Source organism: Parasteatoda tepidariorum, chromosome 3 (assembly GCF_043381705.1).
Source record: "Parasteatoda tepidariorum isolate YZ-2023 chromosome 3, CAS_Ptep_4.0, whole genome shotgun sequence".
NCBI classification, from domain to species: domain Eukaryota; kingdom Metazoa; phylum Arthropoda; class Arachnida; order Araneae; family Theridiidae; genus Parasteatoda; species Parasteatoda tepidariorum.
The window spans coordinates 100,804,608-100,823,221 of record NC_092206.1 but is presented as its reverse complement, the minus strand read 5'-3'; the positions used below and the strand labels follow the sequence as shown (position 1 = coordinate 100,823,221).

Sequence of the window (18,614 nt, the reverse complement as noted above, 5' to 3'; positions counted from 1 at the left end):
TATTGCGCATTTATATGTGAACTTTGGCATCAATCAGAAAAAAAACCTCAAAAGTTGTAAGGTGTAAGCACAGAGATAAGATATAAAATTTAGGAAATGGGCTGGCGAAAAAAAATATTGTGTTTATTTATATTTAAAACGAAGAAAAATTTTTAAACTTTTAATCATATAATAAACGAAATATGCGTTAAATATTCTCAGGTAGAAATATTTAAGCTACGTCAATTCCTATAAAGATATACTGTCAATTCAAAAAAGTGTCACATGAAAAGTAAAATTCTTTTGAAAAATTAAGTAGAAATAGAAAGAAAACATGAACTGTTTCCATGTTAACAAGTTGGGTAAATTTGATTTATTTTTTCTTAGTTCTTTATCAAGAATCATTATTTTGTTGTATTTATTTTCCATAGATTACTTATTCTAATTTCATACGTAGTTGTAAGTTGACATGTCTCGCTATTGCATATCAAAAGAAATGATTTTGTGTTTTCTTAAAAGACAAAAGTGTTCCTTCATTATGTAAATTAAGTTTTCAATATCACAAGTGCTGTGGTATGAAACTTATATAAGCTAAAGCATTCAGCTGGTTTTTTATGAGTTATTATTTTTGTTTATGCTGTGTGATTGATCTCGACATTTCCATTAATTTTGCAGCTCTTATTATTGTATAATAAGCTGAATATCTTGTTTTCATGTTTACTGCACCAAGAAACATATTAATATGTTACTTATCTTTTTTTATTTCGTTAAATATTTTATGATTATTTTAGCTTTGCCTCATAAACAAAACATTTTGGAAATGATTATATAAAGTTATTTTATTTAAATATTAATTCAAACTTAAAATACATATACAAGGCATCATTTAATCTATATTTCAAATATTATTTGAATATAAAACAAATTATGCGTTTTAATATAAATTATATGAAAATATTATTTATAATAATAATATTTCCATTTTTATATCTGGCAAATTAAATTTGTTTGACGTCTTAAATTTAATCTTGTGAATGTGTAATAGTGAATAAATTTTAAGAAACTGTTTGAAATCTAACACATTTAATAAATATGGGATCATGCTAATAAATATTAAATTAAAAAGCTGATTGGCTCATTTAATTTTTATTGCATGTTTATTCATTTACAAACAGTAGGCTTTCAACTATCTGATTTAATACTGTCTGGCCTGTGTATTTTCTAGGATAGAAAAATGTTTGAACTGGTTTTTAGTAAAACTTATTATGAGAGATAGTGGAGTAACGTTAAAACAGTAGACCGCCGTCAGCCCCCTTCTTTTTGTGTGGCTTAAAACTCATAAAAAGTGTATAGTTTGATTTTTTTAGTTGTAATTTTTTACATTTGTGTAGTTTTCACACTATATATTCTGCACCTATAGCTTATTTTTGTGTCCTTAAGTTTCTATGTGCAATAAATTGGATTAGAAATGCAACCCATGTGTAAACTAAACCTCTCATGAAGCTTTATTTCAAAAACAGCGATTGTTCAGAAGATTTATGTGAAGAAATATGAAAAAATGTTGCAGGAATTCTCTATAAAATCCCTCATCAGAATAATGTCATTAAAGAGAGAATGATGCCACCTATTGCAGACTGATTGAGCTTAGACTGCATTCTTTAGTGTAGAGGACTAAATTGTAATTCACTCTAAAGTATGGCATCACTAAAATGAGACTCAGAATACCCTAAAATCAGGGTTGGCAGGTTTTTGACATGTGACAGTTTTTGACGGTTTAAACCGTCACGTCAAAAACCTCACTGTCGAAAATGTCAAAAACCTATATTCATATGTGAAATTTAATTAATACATAAAATTTATATATTTTTTATAAAGGNATGACCAGAGTACTTATATTCTCAACTGAATAAATATCTGATCAGTAGAATGCTCCTGACTGGTTCATCCTGTTAATGTTTGGGCAACTGCAGAAAAGACAAAAACTGAATGGATACACTTGTTGTAATCTTGATGTAATAATCTGATTTTTTTTTTTTTTTTATGTATCATTAACACAATTCTTTGATGGTCTACAGATATTTTTGAAAATATCTCGTGCACTTACGAAACGGATGACAAGAATTGCTTGTATAGCATGCAATTAAAGTGAAAGGGAAACTTGAAACTCATTCCTTCACTCTTAACTCCTGGAGAGAAAAAAAGATTTTTTTGATGAGTGAGGCAGATAGTTCCCTCTAATGACCACCCTCATCGAAACTGAGAGGAATTAATACGAACAGAAAGGAGAACTTTTACCGAGACCCTAAAAAGACAATTATTTCAACCCTTTTCGAAAAATTTGAAATAGATTTTAATTTAAAAAATTTATTTTAGAAAAGCCAGAAAGAAAAATGCAGAATCCTTGATCAATCTGGTTAATAAACGTTGGGATAAATGGAATTATACTGTATTTTCTTCTTCATGTGCACTACAATCCAATGTGAGCTTCCTCCAACACACCCTATCGGATGGTTACCATAATCCACCATTGATTGACCTGCTTTCGCACAGTCCATCCATCTTGTTTGTATAAGGTCTTTTTCTAGTGTTCTGTCAATTTGCTAAGGTGACCTTGTTAACAAGAATTCAAGCTGCCACATCTAAAATGATGTCCAAGCCATTGGATACGATAAGCTTTGATAACTCTGGAACAAAATTGTCTGGAAATCTGATGAAACAGAATTCTCTGTCTATCTTCGTTCATGGTTATCTGTTATTACAGTTCTGATTTGTTAATCTGTTTTAAACTCTATCAGCATGTGTCATCTCTGCTCTTAATTCTGCCTTTTATAATTTTTAAAGAAAAATTTTGATTTTGTGTATATAATTCTAAATTCTTTCTTTTTTAGATTCGTATGAGAGTGAGTGAATAGGATGCCTCCCCCACCACCTCCTGCACCTCCACCTTTGCCAAAAATCGGTGGGGCTTCTTCTAACACCAAGTCAAATAATTTTGATCCTCCTCCAGACAGAAATGCTCTCCTCTCTCAAATCAGAAAGGGAGCTCGACTGAAAAAAGCTGAAACAAATGACAGAAGTGCACCTCTCGTCAATGGTATATTTCTTGATCATTCATTTCAATTTAAAAACTTAATTTTCTAGTGTTTGTCATATATATATACATATTTTAATGAATAATATAAATTTGAATTAAATATTAAATAAGTTGTGTTTACAATGGAATATGCACAAGTTAATTGTATCAAGAAGAGATTATTTAAATCCGCTATTAGAAACTTGCTTGTCGTAATTGCATCGTAGTAAAAATAACGGGATTGTCAAAATCACGTGAAAAAGCATCACAATGATTGCAATCTTAAGAAATTTATTTTCTTTCCGATTTGGAAATTAATTCTTTAACTACATTTGATTAATAAACTGTTTAAAAAATTGTTTTTGGATATTACTTTTTAGAAAATTTCTATTACATAGTTTGGAAGAAATCTATTTCTTCTGGTGTGATTTTTTTTTAATGTGGGAAAAACTTTTTATTTCATTATGTGAGACATTCATCTATTCTTTGATATTTAACTCATTAATCCTTTTTCTACAATTTTAAATGGAAAAATAAAATTGTTCATCATTTAAAAGGTATGGTTATAATTTAATTATTAAGAGTTTTTTTTTTCTTAACAATAACGATAGAAAATCAATTCATCAAGATTTTGGTTATAAACGGTTGTTCTGCAATAAGTATAACACTTATGCTCTGTAATCAATCTTGTTGCAAAGCATTAAATTCTTGGTCCTATTTCTATTGCTTGGATTATAGTACCATTTGAATGGATTAGCCTTAAGCATGGTCATTTTTAGTGAAAAGACTATTCAGTTTTCATGTGGACAACACAGGGCAAAATGATTTATGCTTTTCAAAAAGTTTTTTTAATTAAAGTTGTTTTCTTTATTTTATTGAGTTCTGGAGAAATGTTTATGAAGTAAAACATTTCCATAGATGTATTCACTTTAAATCTTTTTATTTAAATGTGTGTATAAGTTATGGCTGAAGCTCGAAAGCTATTGATGTGCGCATTAAAGGGCAGAATCAAGAGTTTTCTGCTATTTACCTATGCAAAGTGTGCATTAATTGTTTTTCGTATTAGTAAAGTTCCAAAATTTGTTTTTCTCATTCTTTTAACTAATTAGTTTCTTGTTTAATTGTATTTCTTGACTTGTTTCTTTAAGTATTGAAAAATAAATAAATGACTCTTTAATTTCCTTAATTGAAATATTTTAAACTGTTTGATTCATCGTATAATAGTTTAAGTGATTGATTCTATCAACTAATGCATTAGTTTTTTTTATAGCAAAAATAAATTAATGACGTTGCGCTGATTAAAGCACACAGAAACGTTGCTGTTTTTCCAACAAAACCTTGTTTTCACTTTCACGATTGCCTAGTTGATAATGGGCAGATTATTTAACATGTTGTGATTAAACTGCTAAACAAATTTCAGTAAAATTGGGAGAAGTTCTTCACTATATAAAAAGAAACTGAAAATTAGATAAGTGTTAAGATTGCAATCTATTCCCTCATTTAAATTTATAAAGTTAGTCTATCTTCTAAAAAGGAATTAATAAGTATTCTAATTTCCTCGTTCGAAATACTATTAGAATTTATATTATTTTATTTATGGGTATAAATTTCAAAAGCAAATGTTTGATTTTTCTCATTTGTTCACTATTATCATTCCTTCATTGTGAAAAAATGACACTTTTGTGAGAAATTATTAATTCTAAAATTAATTAGTTCTAATGTTTTTAAACTCTAGTTCTAATTAATTCCAATATATATTAAAGTATTTTTAACAGAGATATTATTATTATTTGTCTTTGTTAACTAGACTATTCATTGTAATTAATAGTCTAATTGACTAAGATGATTACTATCTTTGTTAACTAGACTTTAAATAAATAAATGCATCAGACTATTAATTAATAGACTGAGATAATTAATTTCAAGGTTTTTGAAGTCTAACAAAGATATTTTCTTCAACTTTTTATTTTTTAAGACCGTATAAAACTGGCATATGCTTAAATATATTCATTAAAATTATTATTTTAACCATGTTCACAGCTAAAATTATTATTCCCGCACCATGTTATCAGTCTCTTTATTGATAACTTCTTAATAATAATTTTAGTAATTTTTTTTCTTTTTTAAAAAAAAGTAATACATTACAAAAAATAAGTAATTCTTGACACACTATTTTTTCTTGTTTTCAGTACCTGAAAATAGCCTATTTGTAGAGAATGACCCCTTATTTTATTCTTTAAAATAGTGTTAACTATATATTTTTTAAAAAAATTTCTCAGGTGGAGGAGGAAAGTCGTCTTCAAATGGAGCGGCTGTCAGACAGCAGAATACTGACAGTAAATCAAATGCTTCTTCTTCTTCTTATCCCATCATTCCTCCAGGAGGATTATTTGCCCAAGGCATTCCAAAATTGAGACCCACGGTCCCTAAATCAGGTACCTCATCTACTTTTGTAAAACCTCAAATGTTGTGTCTTTACCTGTAGTTCAAGGGTCAAATTTCAACCCTATAATGCTCAACTAACTATGTTTCAATAATGTTTGCATATTTAAACCTGCCAACTCTCATGCTTATGTATTCAATCTCAGAATCTCAAGCTTCCAAAGTATTTTCTTTGACTTATTGCTTTTTTATAAGTGTATGATTAGGAGGACCCGTGCTCAGTTCACGTACAGTTTAATTTCATATCAGCAATTTCGTAGTTTCAGTGTATTTAGTTTATTTTTAAGTTGGGTTTTTTTGTTTTTTTTTTAGATCCTTTTTTGAGACGTACTTTTTTTTTTCTTCAAAGTATTTGATAATCCTAAAATAAAGTGTAACACTGCTCTAAGCATATATGAAGTACCGCATTATTCTGTTAAAATAGCAAATTTGAGAAACATTTCAGATGTTTCTTTTTTGAGCACCAAGTGTTTTGTTGTTCTGTTTTTATAAAAGTTTGAAGAAAAGATGAGAAAGCTTTTTTTCTTGATATTATGAAACTCTAGTTTTCAGATTTTCTGTACGAACATAAGCACCCTATTTGCTTTTAGAAAACTGTTAATTTATTTTAAGATTTATAATAAACATATATTATAAAACTTAACTTCTTATATATGCATATTTATTTCTAATATATATGTATATTTATGTATATAAAGTGTGTATAAATCTTAAAATAAACGGTTTTCTAAAAACAAAAAGTGTTCTCCTCATGCCTTAACCTTTTCCAGGGTCCTGTGATAGCAGTTGTCACATCTGATTTTGGGTTCCACTGGTGGGCATGTGACATTTTCAGCGTAAGATTGGGGGACTGAATCTTGTCCTCTGATAAGACAGACAATCAAGTTACAGGGGGATGTGTTTTATTGTTTTAGCATTACGGGAGGTCTCACCTTTTTCAGTTAAGGGGAGAAAAGTTTCTTTACTTTTCCCACCTACCTTCAAACATCTATTCCAAATTTGGGTACTTGTTCATTTGTCTGCCGTTTTCTTTCTTCTTTTTTTTAGTCAGTTTCAATGTTGCTATTTTTTTGTTTAAATTTTTTTGTTCAAGTTGTAGGTTATTTTTTGAAAAAATTAGTTTCTTTTTTACAAATTTAATTTAATGAATATTGTCAATTGTACATAAAAAAAAATGGAATATCCGGAATCGAAAAGCGTTCTTTTAAGTGAATTAAATCAAATTAAAATAAAATATCAAGCAATATATTTTACATAAACTCAAACAAATAAAGTTTTTTTAGGTTCTGTTTTAAATTCGTGTTTTAAAACTAGTTATTGGAATTTTAAAATTTTGATTATAATTGCAGCAGTTTAAAAAAAATGTTCTTACATGATTTTAAATAAATATTTGCTTTTCCGAAAAAAAATATATACATTTATTACGCAAGAGTATTCATTCATACTTTAGGATACATAAATATTTTAAATATCACATTTATAAATATTTAATTTATAATACTAATATATTTTCTATGTTTTCGAAATTGAAATCATGAACGCTATTTTAAACTTTATTTTACAAAACCATTTTACTTTTGTGGTAGCTTTCATGTTTCTTGCCCTCATTCTACACACAGTTCAGCTTTTAGTTATAGTTTCTATAAATTCTTTTAATATCTCAGTTTTGTATCTTTTTATAAGAGTGAAGCTAAAGCTTTGAACATTAAAATTCCATAAATATATTACATGGGTAAGTTGTAGTCTATTATGAATGACTGTATTTAAAAAAAATATTTAAAGCAATAATTTATTATATATGTTACGCAGTTTCAATGTTATAAAACATAAAATGTTTGTGTTTAACGCATAAAAAAATTTTTCAAAGGAATGACTTAAACTATTATGTACTATTTAGAAAATAAATTTATAAAATGAAAAGAATTTATTTGATAACATAATTTTCAATCAAAATGACCTTGCTTTTTGCAAGAGATAATCTTTCAAATAAGCCGGGAGGTAGGGCAGATTTATCTTCATTACCTCGCTTTTTTATTATTATCATAAATAATAATAACAATAATAAATAAATGAATCTGATGAATAAAGAGAAAAATTATTTATCATTTATTGAAGTGACCAGTATTTTTCATAAATAGATGAAGAAGATGAAAATCAAATAATTAAGTCAAATAGTTAATATCAAATTACATTTCCTATATTGTCTTGCAACGGATATGACTTAAATTCCTTCACTAATAACAGATTTATGAAGACACTAACTCAGTCTAAACAATGACTAGTTTCATTTTAAATAGTAGTTTAAAAATTAATGAGTGGTTGAAAGACTTCTTGTAAAATACTTTTGTTTGCTGTTTTTATCATTTTTATTTAATTAACTTATTGATTTTTAGTATAAATATATTCACAGATATTTTAAAATTGTTTTTAATTGGGATTATGTGTTGATAAACTTGAAAACAATAAAAAGTGTCACATTGTGCTAATAGATGAATGTGTGTAAATCAGTACAGTACAAGAGAGTCCGACTTTTTATGAAAAGTCGGTATGTGAAATTTATTCCCCCCCCCNCCCCCCCAGTTTTATGCTGAAACCAATGATACCACTGAAGAAGATTTCCTACGCTTCTACATAACTTGAAAAGCAGCAGAAACTTATGATCCCTTACCAAGTGGTAGAAACATTTCTCTTCATTCCAACTTTTAGTTCGGATTGTTCGATATGCTCCTTTTTTTTTTAACTGCGCGCATCTTCGCTTATATATATCTCTATATTTATTTTTTTCTTTGTGTATTCATGTAAAGTTTAAAAATTATGTTTTTACTTCATAATATTGTTATTTAATTTGTTAATTTTATGATTTAAGATTATTACATTTATCTTAAATTTTTTCATCATCGTGCCTAAAAGGAAGTATTTGAGTCAAAAAGAAATTGAAATCCTTGTTACTTGTAAGATCTGTAACATAGTTCTAATTATATGGGTCATGGGTCGTTCATAATTCAGTGCCCTTAGATGCCCGCTTTAAAATTATCTCTATATATATTTTTTTTTTTTTTCTCTNTTTCTTTTTTTTTGTCTGTCTTGGTGACTTAGCATGATTTTTCTTTATAACATAAGCTTAATAGGCATTTTCATATAAAAGATAGATATTAGAAAGCTGGATATATTATTTAAAAAAAAGCTTTTTGAAGAAGAAAGAAATTTATTGAAAGGGAATTGAAAACTTAGTTGTAGGAAACATAAAACTAAATATTTGTTTCTCAAAACTTTCCTGAAACTAAATATTCTGTTTCGTTATATTTTATATTTGCGTTAAATACTCCAAATTACATTTTGAAGAGAATATAAAAACTACCAATAAAATTTCGGGAAATAAATTGTTATGCTAATGTTGTGTATCTGTGAAATGCCCTCAAGAGACCTGTCTACAAAAATATGACATTACAACTATTTATGTTCTTTCCCAAGATTAATAATCTTTCAATGAGATGTTAAATTTTCAGAAATGTTACAAATATTTATAATGTAAAATATTGATATTTATAATGTATAATATTGATATTTATAATTAACTAAATTAAGACCACAAAAAAGAACTCTTTATGCATATAAAAATTTATTCAAGGAAAAACCGATTTTACTAGCAAACAAAAATAGTTTTTCGTCATTTTGATCCAATTTCAATGCCTAATGACTCTCAGGATTTCACACTTAAAACATAGTAATGCAAGAGAGGATGATCTATCCGTTATTTATGTGAAAAATGGATATGAACCGGTGAAAAATGGATATGGAGTTTTTCCTTTGGTCTTCAAAATTTCCGACATTTTTTAACTCAATAAAAGAGTGTTTATGATCACTGTACACCTAATTAGCTTTTTTTATTTTTTGTGGAAACATGTAAATAAACCAATCGTTTTAATATGGCATCAAAGAGCTTATAAAAACTAGATATAACTTTAATAACTGATATAAATAACGCAGTCAAACTGAAATTTTCAAAAACTGAATTACCTGTTGAAACAATATCCCAAAAAACAATGTTTTTTTTAACTATTCTTCAAATGCATAATAATATTTTTACATTTTAAACAGTAAAATGTTTGAATGTTTCATAATAATACGTTGAAAGTATTAATGTAAAACAGTGAGCAATGACATACCACAATTACAATAATTTTAAAGTAAATATATAATAAAATATGTTTGATGGAACGAAATAAACTTTTTAATAGAAATCAAACGTGAAAAAGATAAAAAAATTCAATAAAATTACTTTCATGATAGAGATTTTAATTGTTATTATAGTTTAGAATGGATACTAACATTGTAATCTATAGTTTTCTTTTTTGTTATTTGTCTTAAACCGCAAATGTAACATAATAAGTAACATAATAACATAATGTAACATAATAAATATGTAACATCAAAAGCTTCTATTAATCTTTTTATGTTATCCTAATTATTCTAATCAAAATACTTTCTCACACTTTTAAAAAGCCACATCCTGTTCCTAAATCTATTTTTGGCTCAAGTATGCATTTAATTAAAAGCAGGGAATTTTTCCCTTTGCTCTCTGTGGGATATTTCTATTTCATTAACCAATAGCAACTACTAAGATTTCCCTCTTTCCCTAAATTAAGACATTTTTCGGATTTTACTTTGCAAGATTTTCCCTAACGTATAACCAAGGACCGCAACTTTTTGTGTTGACTTTTACACACTCTCATGACTGCTCTGTCTAATAATTGATAAATAAATTTTGTACTACCCTCCTTCCCAGCCTAAGACCTGTTTTAATCCTTCCACTCGGCAATGATGTTATAAATCAACAGGATTGAATGGTCGGGAATGGACACAATTAGAGAGCTGAGCTTCAATATTATTCACCGCCCTTGGACTAAAAAGAAAAACTACATCGGACTCCTGAGTTTTTGATTTGAAACCCCATCCCTTCCGTCCGGAAAGATTTGTTTTGCATCTGCCAGTGCTGCTCTTAATTTTATCGTCAATAAATTGTTCTCACCTCGTCTTATTCAAGGAGAAATATTATTCCTGTTAACGAAGAAACAAATTTTTTCACTAGCAGCTCTCGTCTTTGGAATTGTGTTCATGTAATTTCAACACAGTTTCATCTCTGATGTTGCGGTTTTCAAAATATCTTCTTGGACTAATTCGTACTTTTACACGTATCCTTTGTGTTAATTTTTTTACACTTCTCATAAAAGAAATTTCTTGGATTTTTATTGATTAATAAAGAAAAAAAAGCATTCATATAGATAAACAAAAATCATAGATTATGATTTTAATTTTTTGTCTTATACTTTATGTTTCAAAGTGAACTAATTATTTTTTATGCATTGATCATATTTACTGTTGAAATTTTTTTTCTTGAAATTTTTATTTTCAGTGAATTGATTGTTTTGATTGGCATTAAAAATGTTTCGAGAAATTATTTTCATATTTATTGTTTTATGTGTTACAGTTTCCATGATTTATTGATTAGTAGAATTTATATTTTTATTTTACTATAGTGTGTAGGGTTAAGATGAAAATGCCATTAAAAAAAATTTTCTCTTCTTAATGCAACTACAATAATTTTTGAAATTCAATTTTAATGTATGAATGCAATTGCGGTGTGGCAGAAATTAAAAATTAAATCAAGAAATGTTAAAACTAGTGCAAATAATTTGGAATTTAATAAAATACTTGTTTTTAGAATTTTAATTGAAATGTGAAACCCAAAATTAATGCTTGAGTCCAACGTTGGTAATTAGTTCATAGCTCAGTTCTATCTCAGACATTTCCATAAGCAAACAAAGTTTCTTGGTGCTGAGAGTGAATCCCAACATAAAGATAAAGTGACCAAACACAAATTGAAAAATATAGTAATCAAATACACTTGAAAAACACGTTTAAAATAGAAATGAAAATATTACAATTTCCTAACACCCGATTGTGATAAATTAAATTACCAATTAAGATCTCTGCAAAAAATCACTTTAAAAAAATATCCGAACTAGAATGTTTGAAAAAAAAAATTATGTCCAGAAAGAAGGAAAGAAAGATATTAATGAGAAAAAAAGGAAACAAAAGGTAATTTGCGAATTAACCAAACTTGCACTTCAGATTAAAAATAAGGAAAATAGCTAGGTCAGTCAAATTTTAAAAACTGATTTACCTTAATACTATATTAAATTTGAAAGCTTTGTTTTGGATTTAACTTAGTGGTAAATTTTGTTAAACGGGTTGTAATTTAAAATCTGAGAAGACTGATCACCTTTTCTGATTATAAAAGCAATTTGTATTTACACATTTCCTGAAATCCGGGTCAATGATTGCAATAAAAATGCCAAGAAAGAAAAGAAAAAGTATAAATAAATATAGAGAAAATAGAAAGAAAAGAAAAATAAAGGAAAGAAAGAAAAGAAAATTTTGGACATAAAATAAAAATAAAAAAAAAAAAGAATAACAAGAATGTAAACAAACTGAATTCAAAGAAAAAAAAGACAAAAAATAGACTTTGAAACAAAGATTTAAATAGCAAAACTGAAAATGATCTTGAATTTTCTAATATTCTTGAGAGTAAATGTAATAATTATGCGTAACATTATCACATGCGTCAAAATTATGTAGACAGAATTGTTCAAATCCGAGATAATAAATAAATTCCTAACTTGAGGAAATTTTACAAAATATTTTCAAATATTTTGCTATTAAAGTGACAAATATGAAAGGTAAATAATAAATAAAGTGAAATGAAGGCAATACTGAAGTTTTGGACTTCAAAATAACTACCATTGTGTCAATTTTTATTTTATTTTGTTTTCAAACAAGGTAAAATATACTCAAATCTAATTTCAGATTGAAATTTTTCTTGTAAAACTGTTTTTTGTGTTTTACATTTTAAATTACAGATTTCTAACAAATGTTTATAAATATTTGTCATCATGATTGAAGAGTTAACTTAAATTGTGTTATGAAGAATACTTCTTATAGTGAAAAAACTGTGTTGTGATCTTTAAACAAAAGACTTTTGGAACTGAAAAAACTGTTGAAAATGAAAATCTTAAATTTGCTGATACAAATTTTTAAGAGTGTTAAAAAAATTTTACCATGAGTATATATGTAAATGTTTTATAATTCATATTACTTTTATATATTGTTAACATTACAAATTTGATTATTTTAATTGTGCTTCTATCAGAGGGAAGATTTTGCAAATTAGTAATTTTTAAAATTTTTGGATTGTAATTAAACATTTTTGGCGAGGGGGGTTGTAACATAAAAAGCTTCTTAATCTTTTTATGTTATCCTAATTAATTATTCTAATTGAAATACTTTCTCACACTTTTAAAAGCCACATCCTGTTCTTAAATCTATTTTTGGCTCAAGTATGCATTTAATTAAAAGCAGGTAATTTTTCCCTTTGCTCTCTGTGGGAAACGCTCGATCTATTTCATAAACCAATAGCAACTACTAAGATTTCCCTCTTTCCCTAAATTTTAGATAAGACATGTTTCAGATTTTACTTTGCAAGATTTTCCCTAACATATAACCAAGGAGCGCAACTTTTCATGTTGACTTTTACACACTCTCATGACTGCTCTGTCTAATAATTAATAAATCAATTTTGTACCCTCCTTTCCGGCCTAAGACCTGTTTTAATTCTTCCACTCGGCAACGACGTTATATATATATATTCATTGTGAGTGTGTGCTTGCGTAATTTTTTTTTTTTAGCTAGAGTAATAAATAGTTTTTCGGAACTATGGTTAGGACTATGTGTTGTTTATAGAATTTAAAACAATAGAATGAGGAAATTGTGATACACCACACTAATTTTGAATGTTTTTAAAGCACTATAAATAGTCAACAAGGGATATTCGGAATGTAGTTTCTTACACTGAATCATATAAAACCACCAAAGAAGTTTTTCCGCACTTTTTCAGTTGTCAAAAAAAAAAATGGGAATCCTCCACCAGTGTTATTTCTATTCTCCCGAACTGCGGTGGTGTAAAAGATAGCAAATGGCGTTTAGAATAACTGAGGGAGAATAAAACTCTCTGGGATGTTTAACACTCATCACTTGACTTGTTTTAGGAATTAGCGGTTCCCTTTCTTGAATTCATCCCCAATAAAATCAGTAACAGAAAAGTTATAACTTGCGGTATTAACTGTTTGTCACAAAGTTGTGCCCTGTAAAAGAATATTTAATCTCATAACAAAAATTTAAACTTTTTTTTTTGTCATATCATACTTTGAAAAATTTGTTGACTGGATAGACTAACCAAAAGAACTCAGAAAAATTTTTATAACAAGGTTTTTAAAAATGCTAAATTAGTTGCCTAATCCGTTTTAAAAAATTTTATTAATCCCTTATTATTTTGAAATTTTTGGGGGGTAAAAAAGTTACTTATATAAATTTAATTTAAAGAATATATAATTTTATTGTTTTTAGTATTTATTATTATATTGCTTATTGCTATGCTGTAGTCACGTGTGCAATTCCTGAGGTTGGCAGGTGTATAATATGAAATGTAGTAAAATTGGTTATTTTTGTGAGGGCTTAATTTTATCAATTTCCAACAGCCTTATGATAACAACTAAGAAAGTATTCTAATATTTTCTGTACCATGTTCAGAATGAACACTCCGAGTAACTTTTGATCTACAAAAAGGATAATTAATGAGTGCAGATGTTATTATAAGTTACGGAATCAGACGCATAACTTGCTTCAATGGAAATTAAATAAACAGTATTTTTAAAATATTTCAGTTTAATATTTAGCTAAGATAAAACATCCTAAAATGGGCATCCTATGTAATAAGCAGTAAAATAAAATGGATGGAATTAAAGTTAGCAATGTTTAATACTTATATTTATCGATATAATTCAAAATGTATTTTTGCCTTTATTTTTTCGCTTAAATTTTCCTTTATGTAGCACTTTAACTGAATAAGATTTTTATTTTATGTAACACATTCATTCAATATTGTACTGCTCAAAAAAAATATAAAACAAAGCATTAACATTAAGAATAAAGCACAAATATACAGGAAAATTGTATTATACCCTATCCTCGATTGGACTGTTATTTGAAGTGTGGAAAAGCAAGGGACAAATACTTGCTCAATATAATATTTTCTTTTTTATCATTTGTAGGAGACAATCCAGCTTTATCAGCTATCATTCAAAGTTTGAAAACTGGTAAAAGTTCATCATTAGATCATCTTAGAGTAGGTCAGCTTAGCGGCAGTCGCTCTCAACCACCTAGTCCTGTGTCAAAGCCACGCTCTAGTGTTGCATCTTCTCAAGCAAATGATATTCACAGTAATGCTGGGGGCAATCCTAATTTTCCTGATGATGTAAATATAAAAGGTCCCGCTCCAGCGCCTCCTCCTGCTAGCCAGAAGCCTGTCTTCAGGTCGAATACAGGAAGCGAACCCAGCAAGCTCACCACAGTCAAGCGATCTGCATCCCAGACTAATCTCGGTCAAAGGCCCCGTCTCACCAGGCCTCCTCCTAATGTCAAGCCTCCACCACCCCCTAAAGGCAACCCTCCTCCCCCTCAATCAGCCCCGCCCCCACCTCCGTCAAAGCCTCCTAACATTATGCGGAGGCAAAGTTTTGGCGTGGGTGAAGGACAGAATTTGCGTCTTGCTTCCAATAAACTGACTGGTAGCAGTACAGTCTCTAAGGCGATTGGGAAGAGTATCGGACCCCCGCCCCCTCCTCCTCCACCACGCAATAACAGTGCTCCTCATGACCTCAATCAGATGGTCACTAGTTCCTCTCCCAGCAGTCATTTGAACAAAATGAACATTGCTCCACCTCCACCCCCAAACAGAATAATGGCGAGTGGCAACAGAGCGGCTCCTATCAGGCCTCCTCCACGTGCTCCAGCTCCCCCTCCACCACCACCTCCCCAGCATCAATTCGGTGGTCATCCAGCCCCTCCTTCACAATTAAAGGCGATGCCATCGATGAACGCGGCACCCCCACCACCTGCTCGAGTTTCTTCCATGAAGACTTCTTCTGGTAATTACCTCATTCATTTTTTTTTTTTAATGGATTGATATTCTACAAACTTTTTGTAAAACATGTTTTCATAACTGAAATTGCTACTATTTATAACTAAATAAGTTTTTGTTGATTAGATAAAGGGTATAAGTTTATTTTATTTTGTTTAGCTTTATCCTAAGATCTTTGTGAATTTAAATGATAATGTTTTTGGAATGGAAGAATGATCCAAGTGAAATGACGCAAAACCTCAATTTTGAAAGAATTCAAAATACAGTGATTAGATGAAATAATAATTCATTCAAAATTCGGTCCAATTTGAGCAATAAGAATCCACTGAGGCACCTACTGAGCGACTATAATCTCTGAAAATCTTTTCTTGTATATACAAGTCAAAATAATATATGTCATTTTGTTCCAAATAGGGGTTGCGCGGATTTTTTTTTTTTTTTTTTTTTTTTTTTTTTTTTTTTTTNGGAATCTATAATAGGAAACACATGTGTTAAATGAGAAACATTAAAAACTCTCTTTTATAAATGACCCATGGCAGATCAATGTACCTCTCTGTCATTTTGTATATTATACCCTCATAAATATACTACAATGTTCTCCCTAAGCATGTTTTTTTTTTTTTTTTTTTTTTTTAAAGGCAGCTTGCCCTATGATCACAATAAATTTTCCATCTTTGCTGGGTTTTTTTTAATAATAATTCCTTAAAAATACTGCCAGATTCCATTTTGAAAAAAATTAATTCAGTGTTTAAATATTAATTACACACTGATATAATTATCTGTGTTTATAGGTTTAATTCTGATTACTGTTACAAATATTTACTTTGTCAGGATTATTCTCAGCCCGTTAAATTTTAATGAATATCTTTTTTTGGGGGTTTACATTTTTTTGAAAAAAGAAATATGCACAGAGATTGTTTTTTAGCATGCCTGTAATTATTTTTCTTAACTGCAAATTTTTCTCATATTTTGATAATGAGAGAGAACTACTTTTTCAAATATGCTCATAAAATCAGAGCTTGACAAAGGAATAGGCATACGGAGCAATTGCCCCTGGCCCAACATAGGAGGGTGCCCCAAATCGAATAAAAAGTTTATTTTAGGTTTCCTTCTTTAATGAACTTTTTTTAAAGAAAATGTCAGTGCAGTGTAAAATCCGTCAGTTATATGTTAACTTCTTCCTTAATCTATTGTAAAAACTCAAAAAATCCATTTTTCAGAAATTCATGGCTTTCTAGTGCGGAATTTAGGTAAATTTTGCAATTACGGTGGACACATTTGGCCTATCAAAAGACTGACTGTATTTTTACATATCGCAAAGTGGGATATGTTTATCAACATACGGACTTCTAATTGGCTTAATTGAAAAAATTTAGCTGAATTCTGTCCTAAAGTCAGTAAGGATGTGAATTTTTTGCAGCTAAATGACAAAGTTAACCATTAGAAAACTGCATGACGGATGTAGAATTGTCAGAAAATCAGTAAAATGGACAGAGCGATATTTCGTCTGACTATTGGAGAGGACTTAATAGCTTTTTTAAGATTTTAGTCCATTTTCTCGCTATATGTGTATAATGAGGTGAAAATTTAAACGCCTCCATGAAGTTCGGTTCTTCATTGCCGACATAGTGAAGCAGAGGAGGGGGCTCCCAAAGAAGCTTTTACCCCGGGCCCCCGTCAGGCCATGCATAAAATAGTACGAGAGGATCATTTAAAAATTTTTGAGGATAAAATTCAGTTGTTACATAATATTGCACATTATGATAAATTGTTAAGTGAGTGCAAAAATCAAATTCAGAGAGGAAGCGCTCTTTTTTATTCCTAGGGTGAACTTTGCATACTACAAGCGTGTAAATTGAGCAAAGCAACAAAACTATATAGTTTAATCCTATTCTCTAAAAGTGTCTTTTTGATCCACTGAGCTCTTAAATGGTTTCTCTATGCTTCAAAAATGTTTTATTCATTCTTTTCTTTTTGTCAAAAACCAAAATTTTATGCCATGTGCTCTCAGTAGAATGTTTCATTTTAAAAATGCACCTTATGATGTTGATCCTATTTTGGAAAATGTTTCAAAAGAAATAATATTATTCACCGAATTCTTTTTTTTTTCTTTTTTTTTTTTAATCCTTTAAAACTTTTGAAAAAGTAGCCTGTGTTAAAAATGCTACTACTGGCCCAGTAGCAACATTTCCTCATTTTGCTTCTACCAGGAAGTAAGGTAGATTTTATTCCATTCAGTAAACTATGAATTAAAAACAAATTATATTAAAATAAATGTAATACTAAAAAAATCAATTTCCTCAATCTTTGTCTCGATAATTTTAACCTCCAGGAATGACCACCTCCATTCAAGAACACTTTCCATAGACTGAAAGAAACCATTAAAATCTCTCACAGTGACCCGATGCGGAAGAGGTCAAATAAAGAAACACCAAAAAAATATTTCTGTGAGACTCTAAATTAGAAAACTCTTTTTGACGATACAACCTCGTGTTGCGGTCAGATTGCTCTAAAGACGATGCTATCTCTGATTTACTTTTATAGTTGAAAATTTAAATTCGAAAATAAACAAGCATCTCTTACAAACCTCTTTTCAATTTTTGAAGATAACTCATTTTTATGATAGAAAATTAAATCCAAACTTAAACAAAAAACTTAATTGTTTATTTATTTAAAATAGTTCTATCATTCATAATGAGTAAGGCCCGGATTTTGATGACATTTGCATTTTTGGACATTTTTTGTCCTTTAGAGCATTTTTTGAGATTTATAGGGCATTTTCTTTAAATTTTGGGGCGTATTTTGCATTTTAAAGCATTTTTTAAATTTTTTGTTAATTTTTTTGTAATTTTTATTATTTTTTATAATTTTTTATTGTTACACTGGCTTCCAAACAATGAAGAAAATCTCTAGGATATTAAAAGGTGAAGCAACATCTTTTCAAATTGAAGAAGAATTGTCAGTAAGTGTGACCGTCCTTTTCAAGTACGCACCAATAACATCAGTAGACGTTGAAAGAAGCTTCTCCTGGTATAAAAATTTGCTTTCAGACAAGAGACGCTCGTTTACATTTCAAAATATTAA

At 28.8% G+C, this 18,614-nt stretch overlaps 1 protein-coding gene across 2 annotated transcripts in view; it reads left to right on the top strand.

Moving 5' to 3' along the window:
• Positions 1 to 18,614, top strand: part of LOC107444906 (WAS/WASL-interacting protein family member 1) — a 32,370-nt gene continuing 13,756 nt past the window's right edge. The window contains exons 1-4 of one of the 2 annotated variants that reach the window (XM_016059172.3): positions 1 to 341; positions 2,868 to 3,073; positions 5,332 to 5,487; positions 14,662 to 15,537. In XM_016059172.3, coding sequence (XP_015914658.2) covers positions 2,893 to 3,073; positions 5,332 to 5,487; positions 14,662 to 15,537 — 1,213 coding nt within the window. In that variant the 5' untranslated portion in view covers positions 1 to 341; positions 2,868 to 2,892. The remainder of the gene's footprint in view (positions 342 to 2,867; positions 3,074 to 5,331; positions 5,488 to 14,661; positions 15,538 to 18,614) is intronic. The other variant, XM_016059173.4, reaches the window with a different exon arrangement.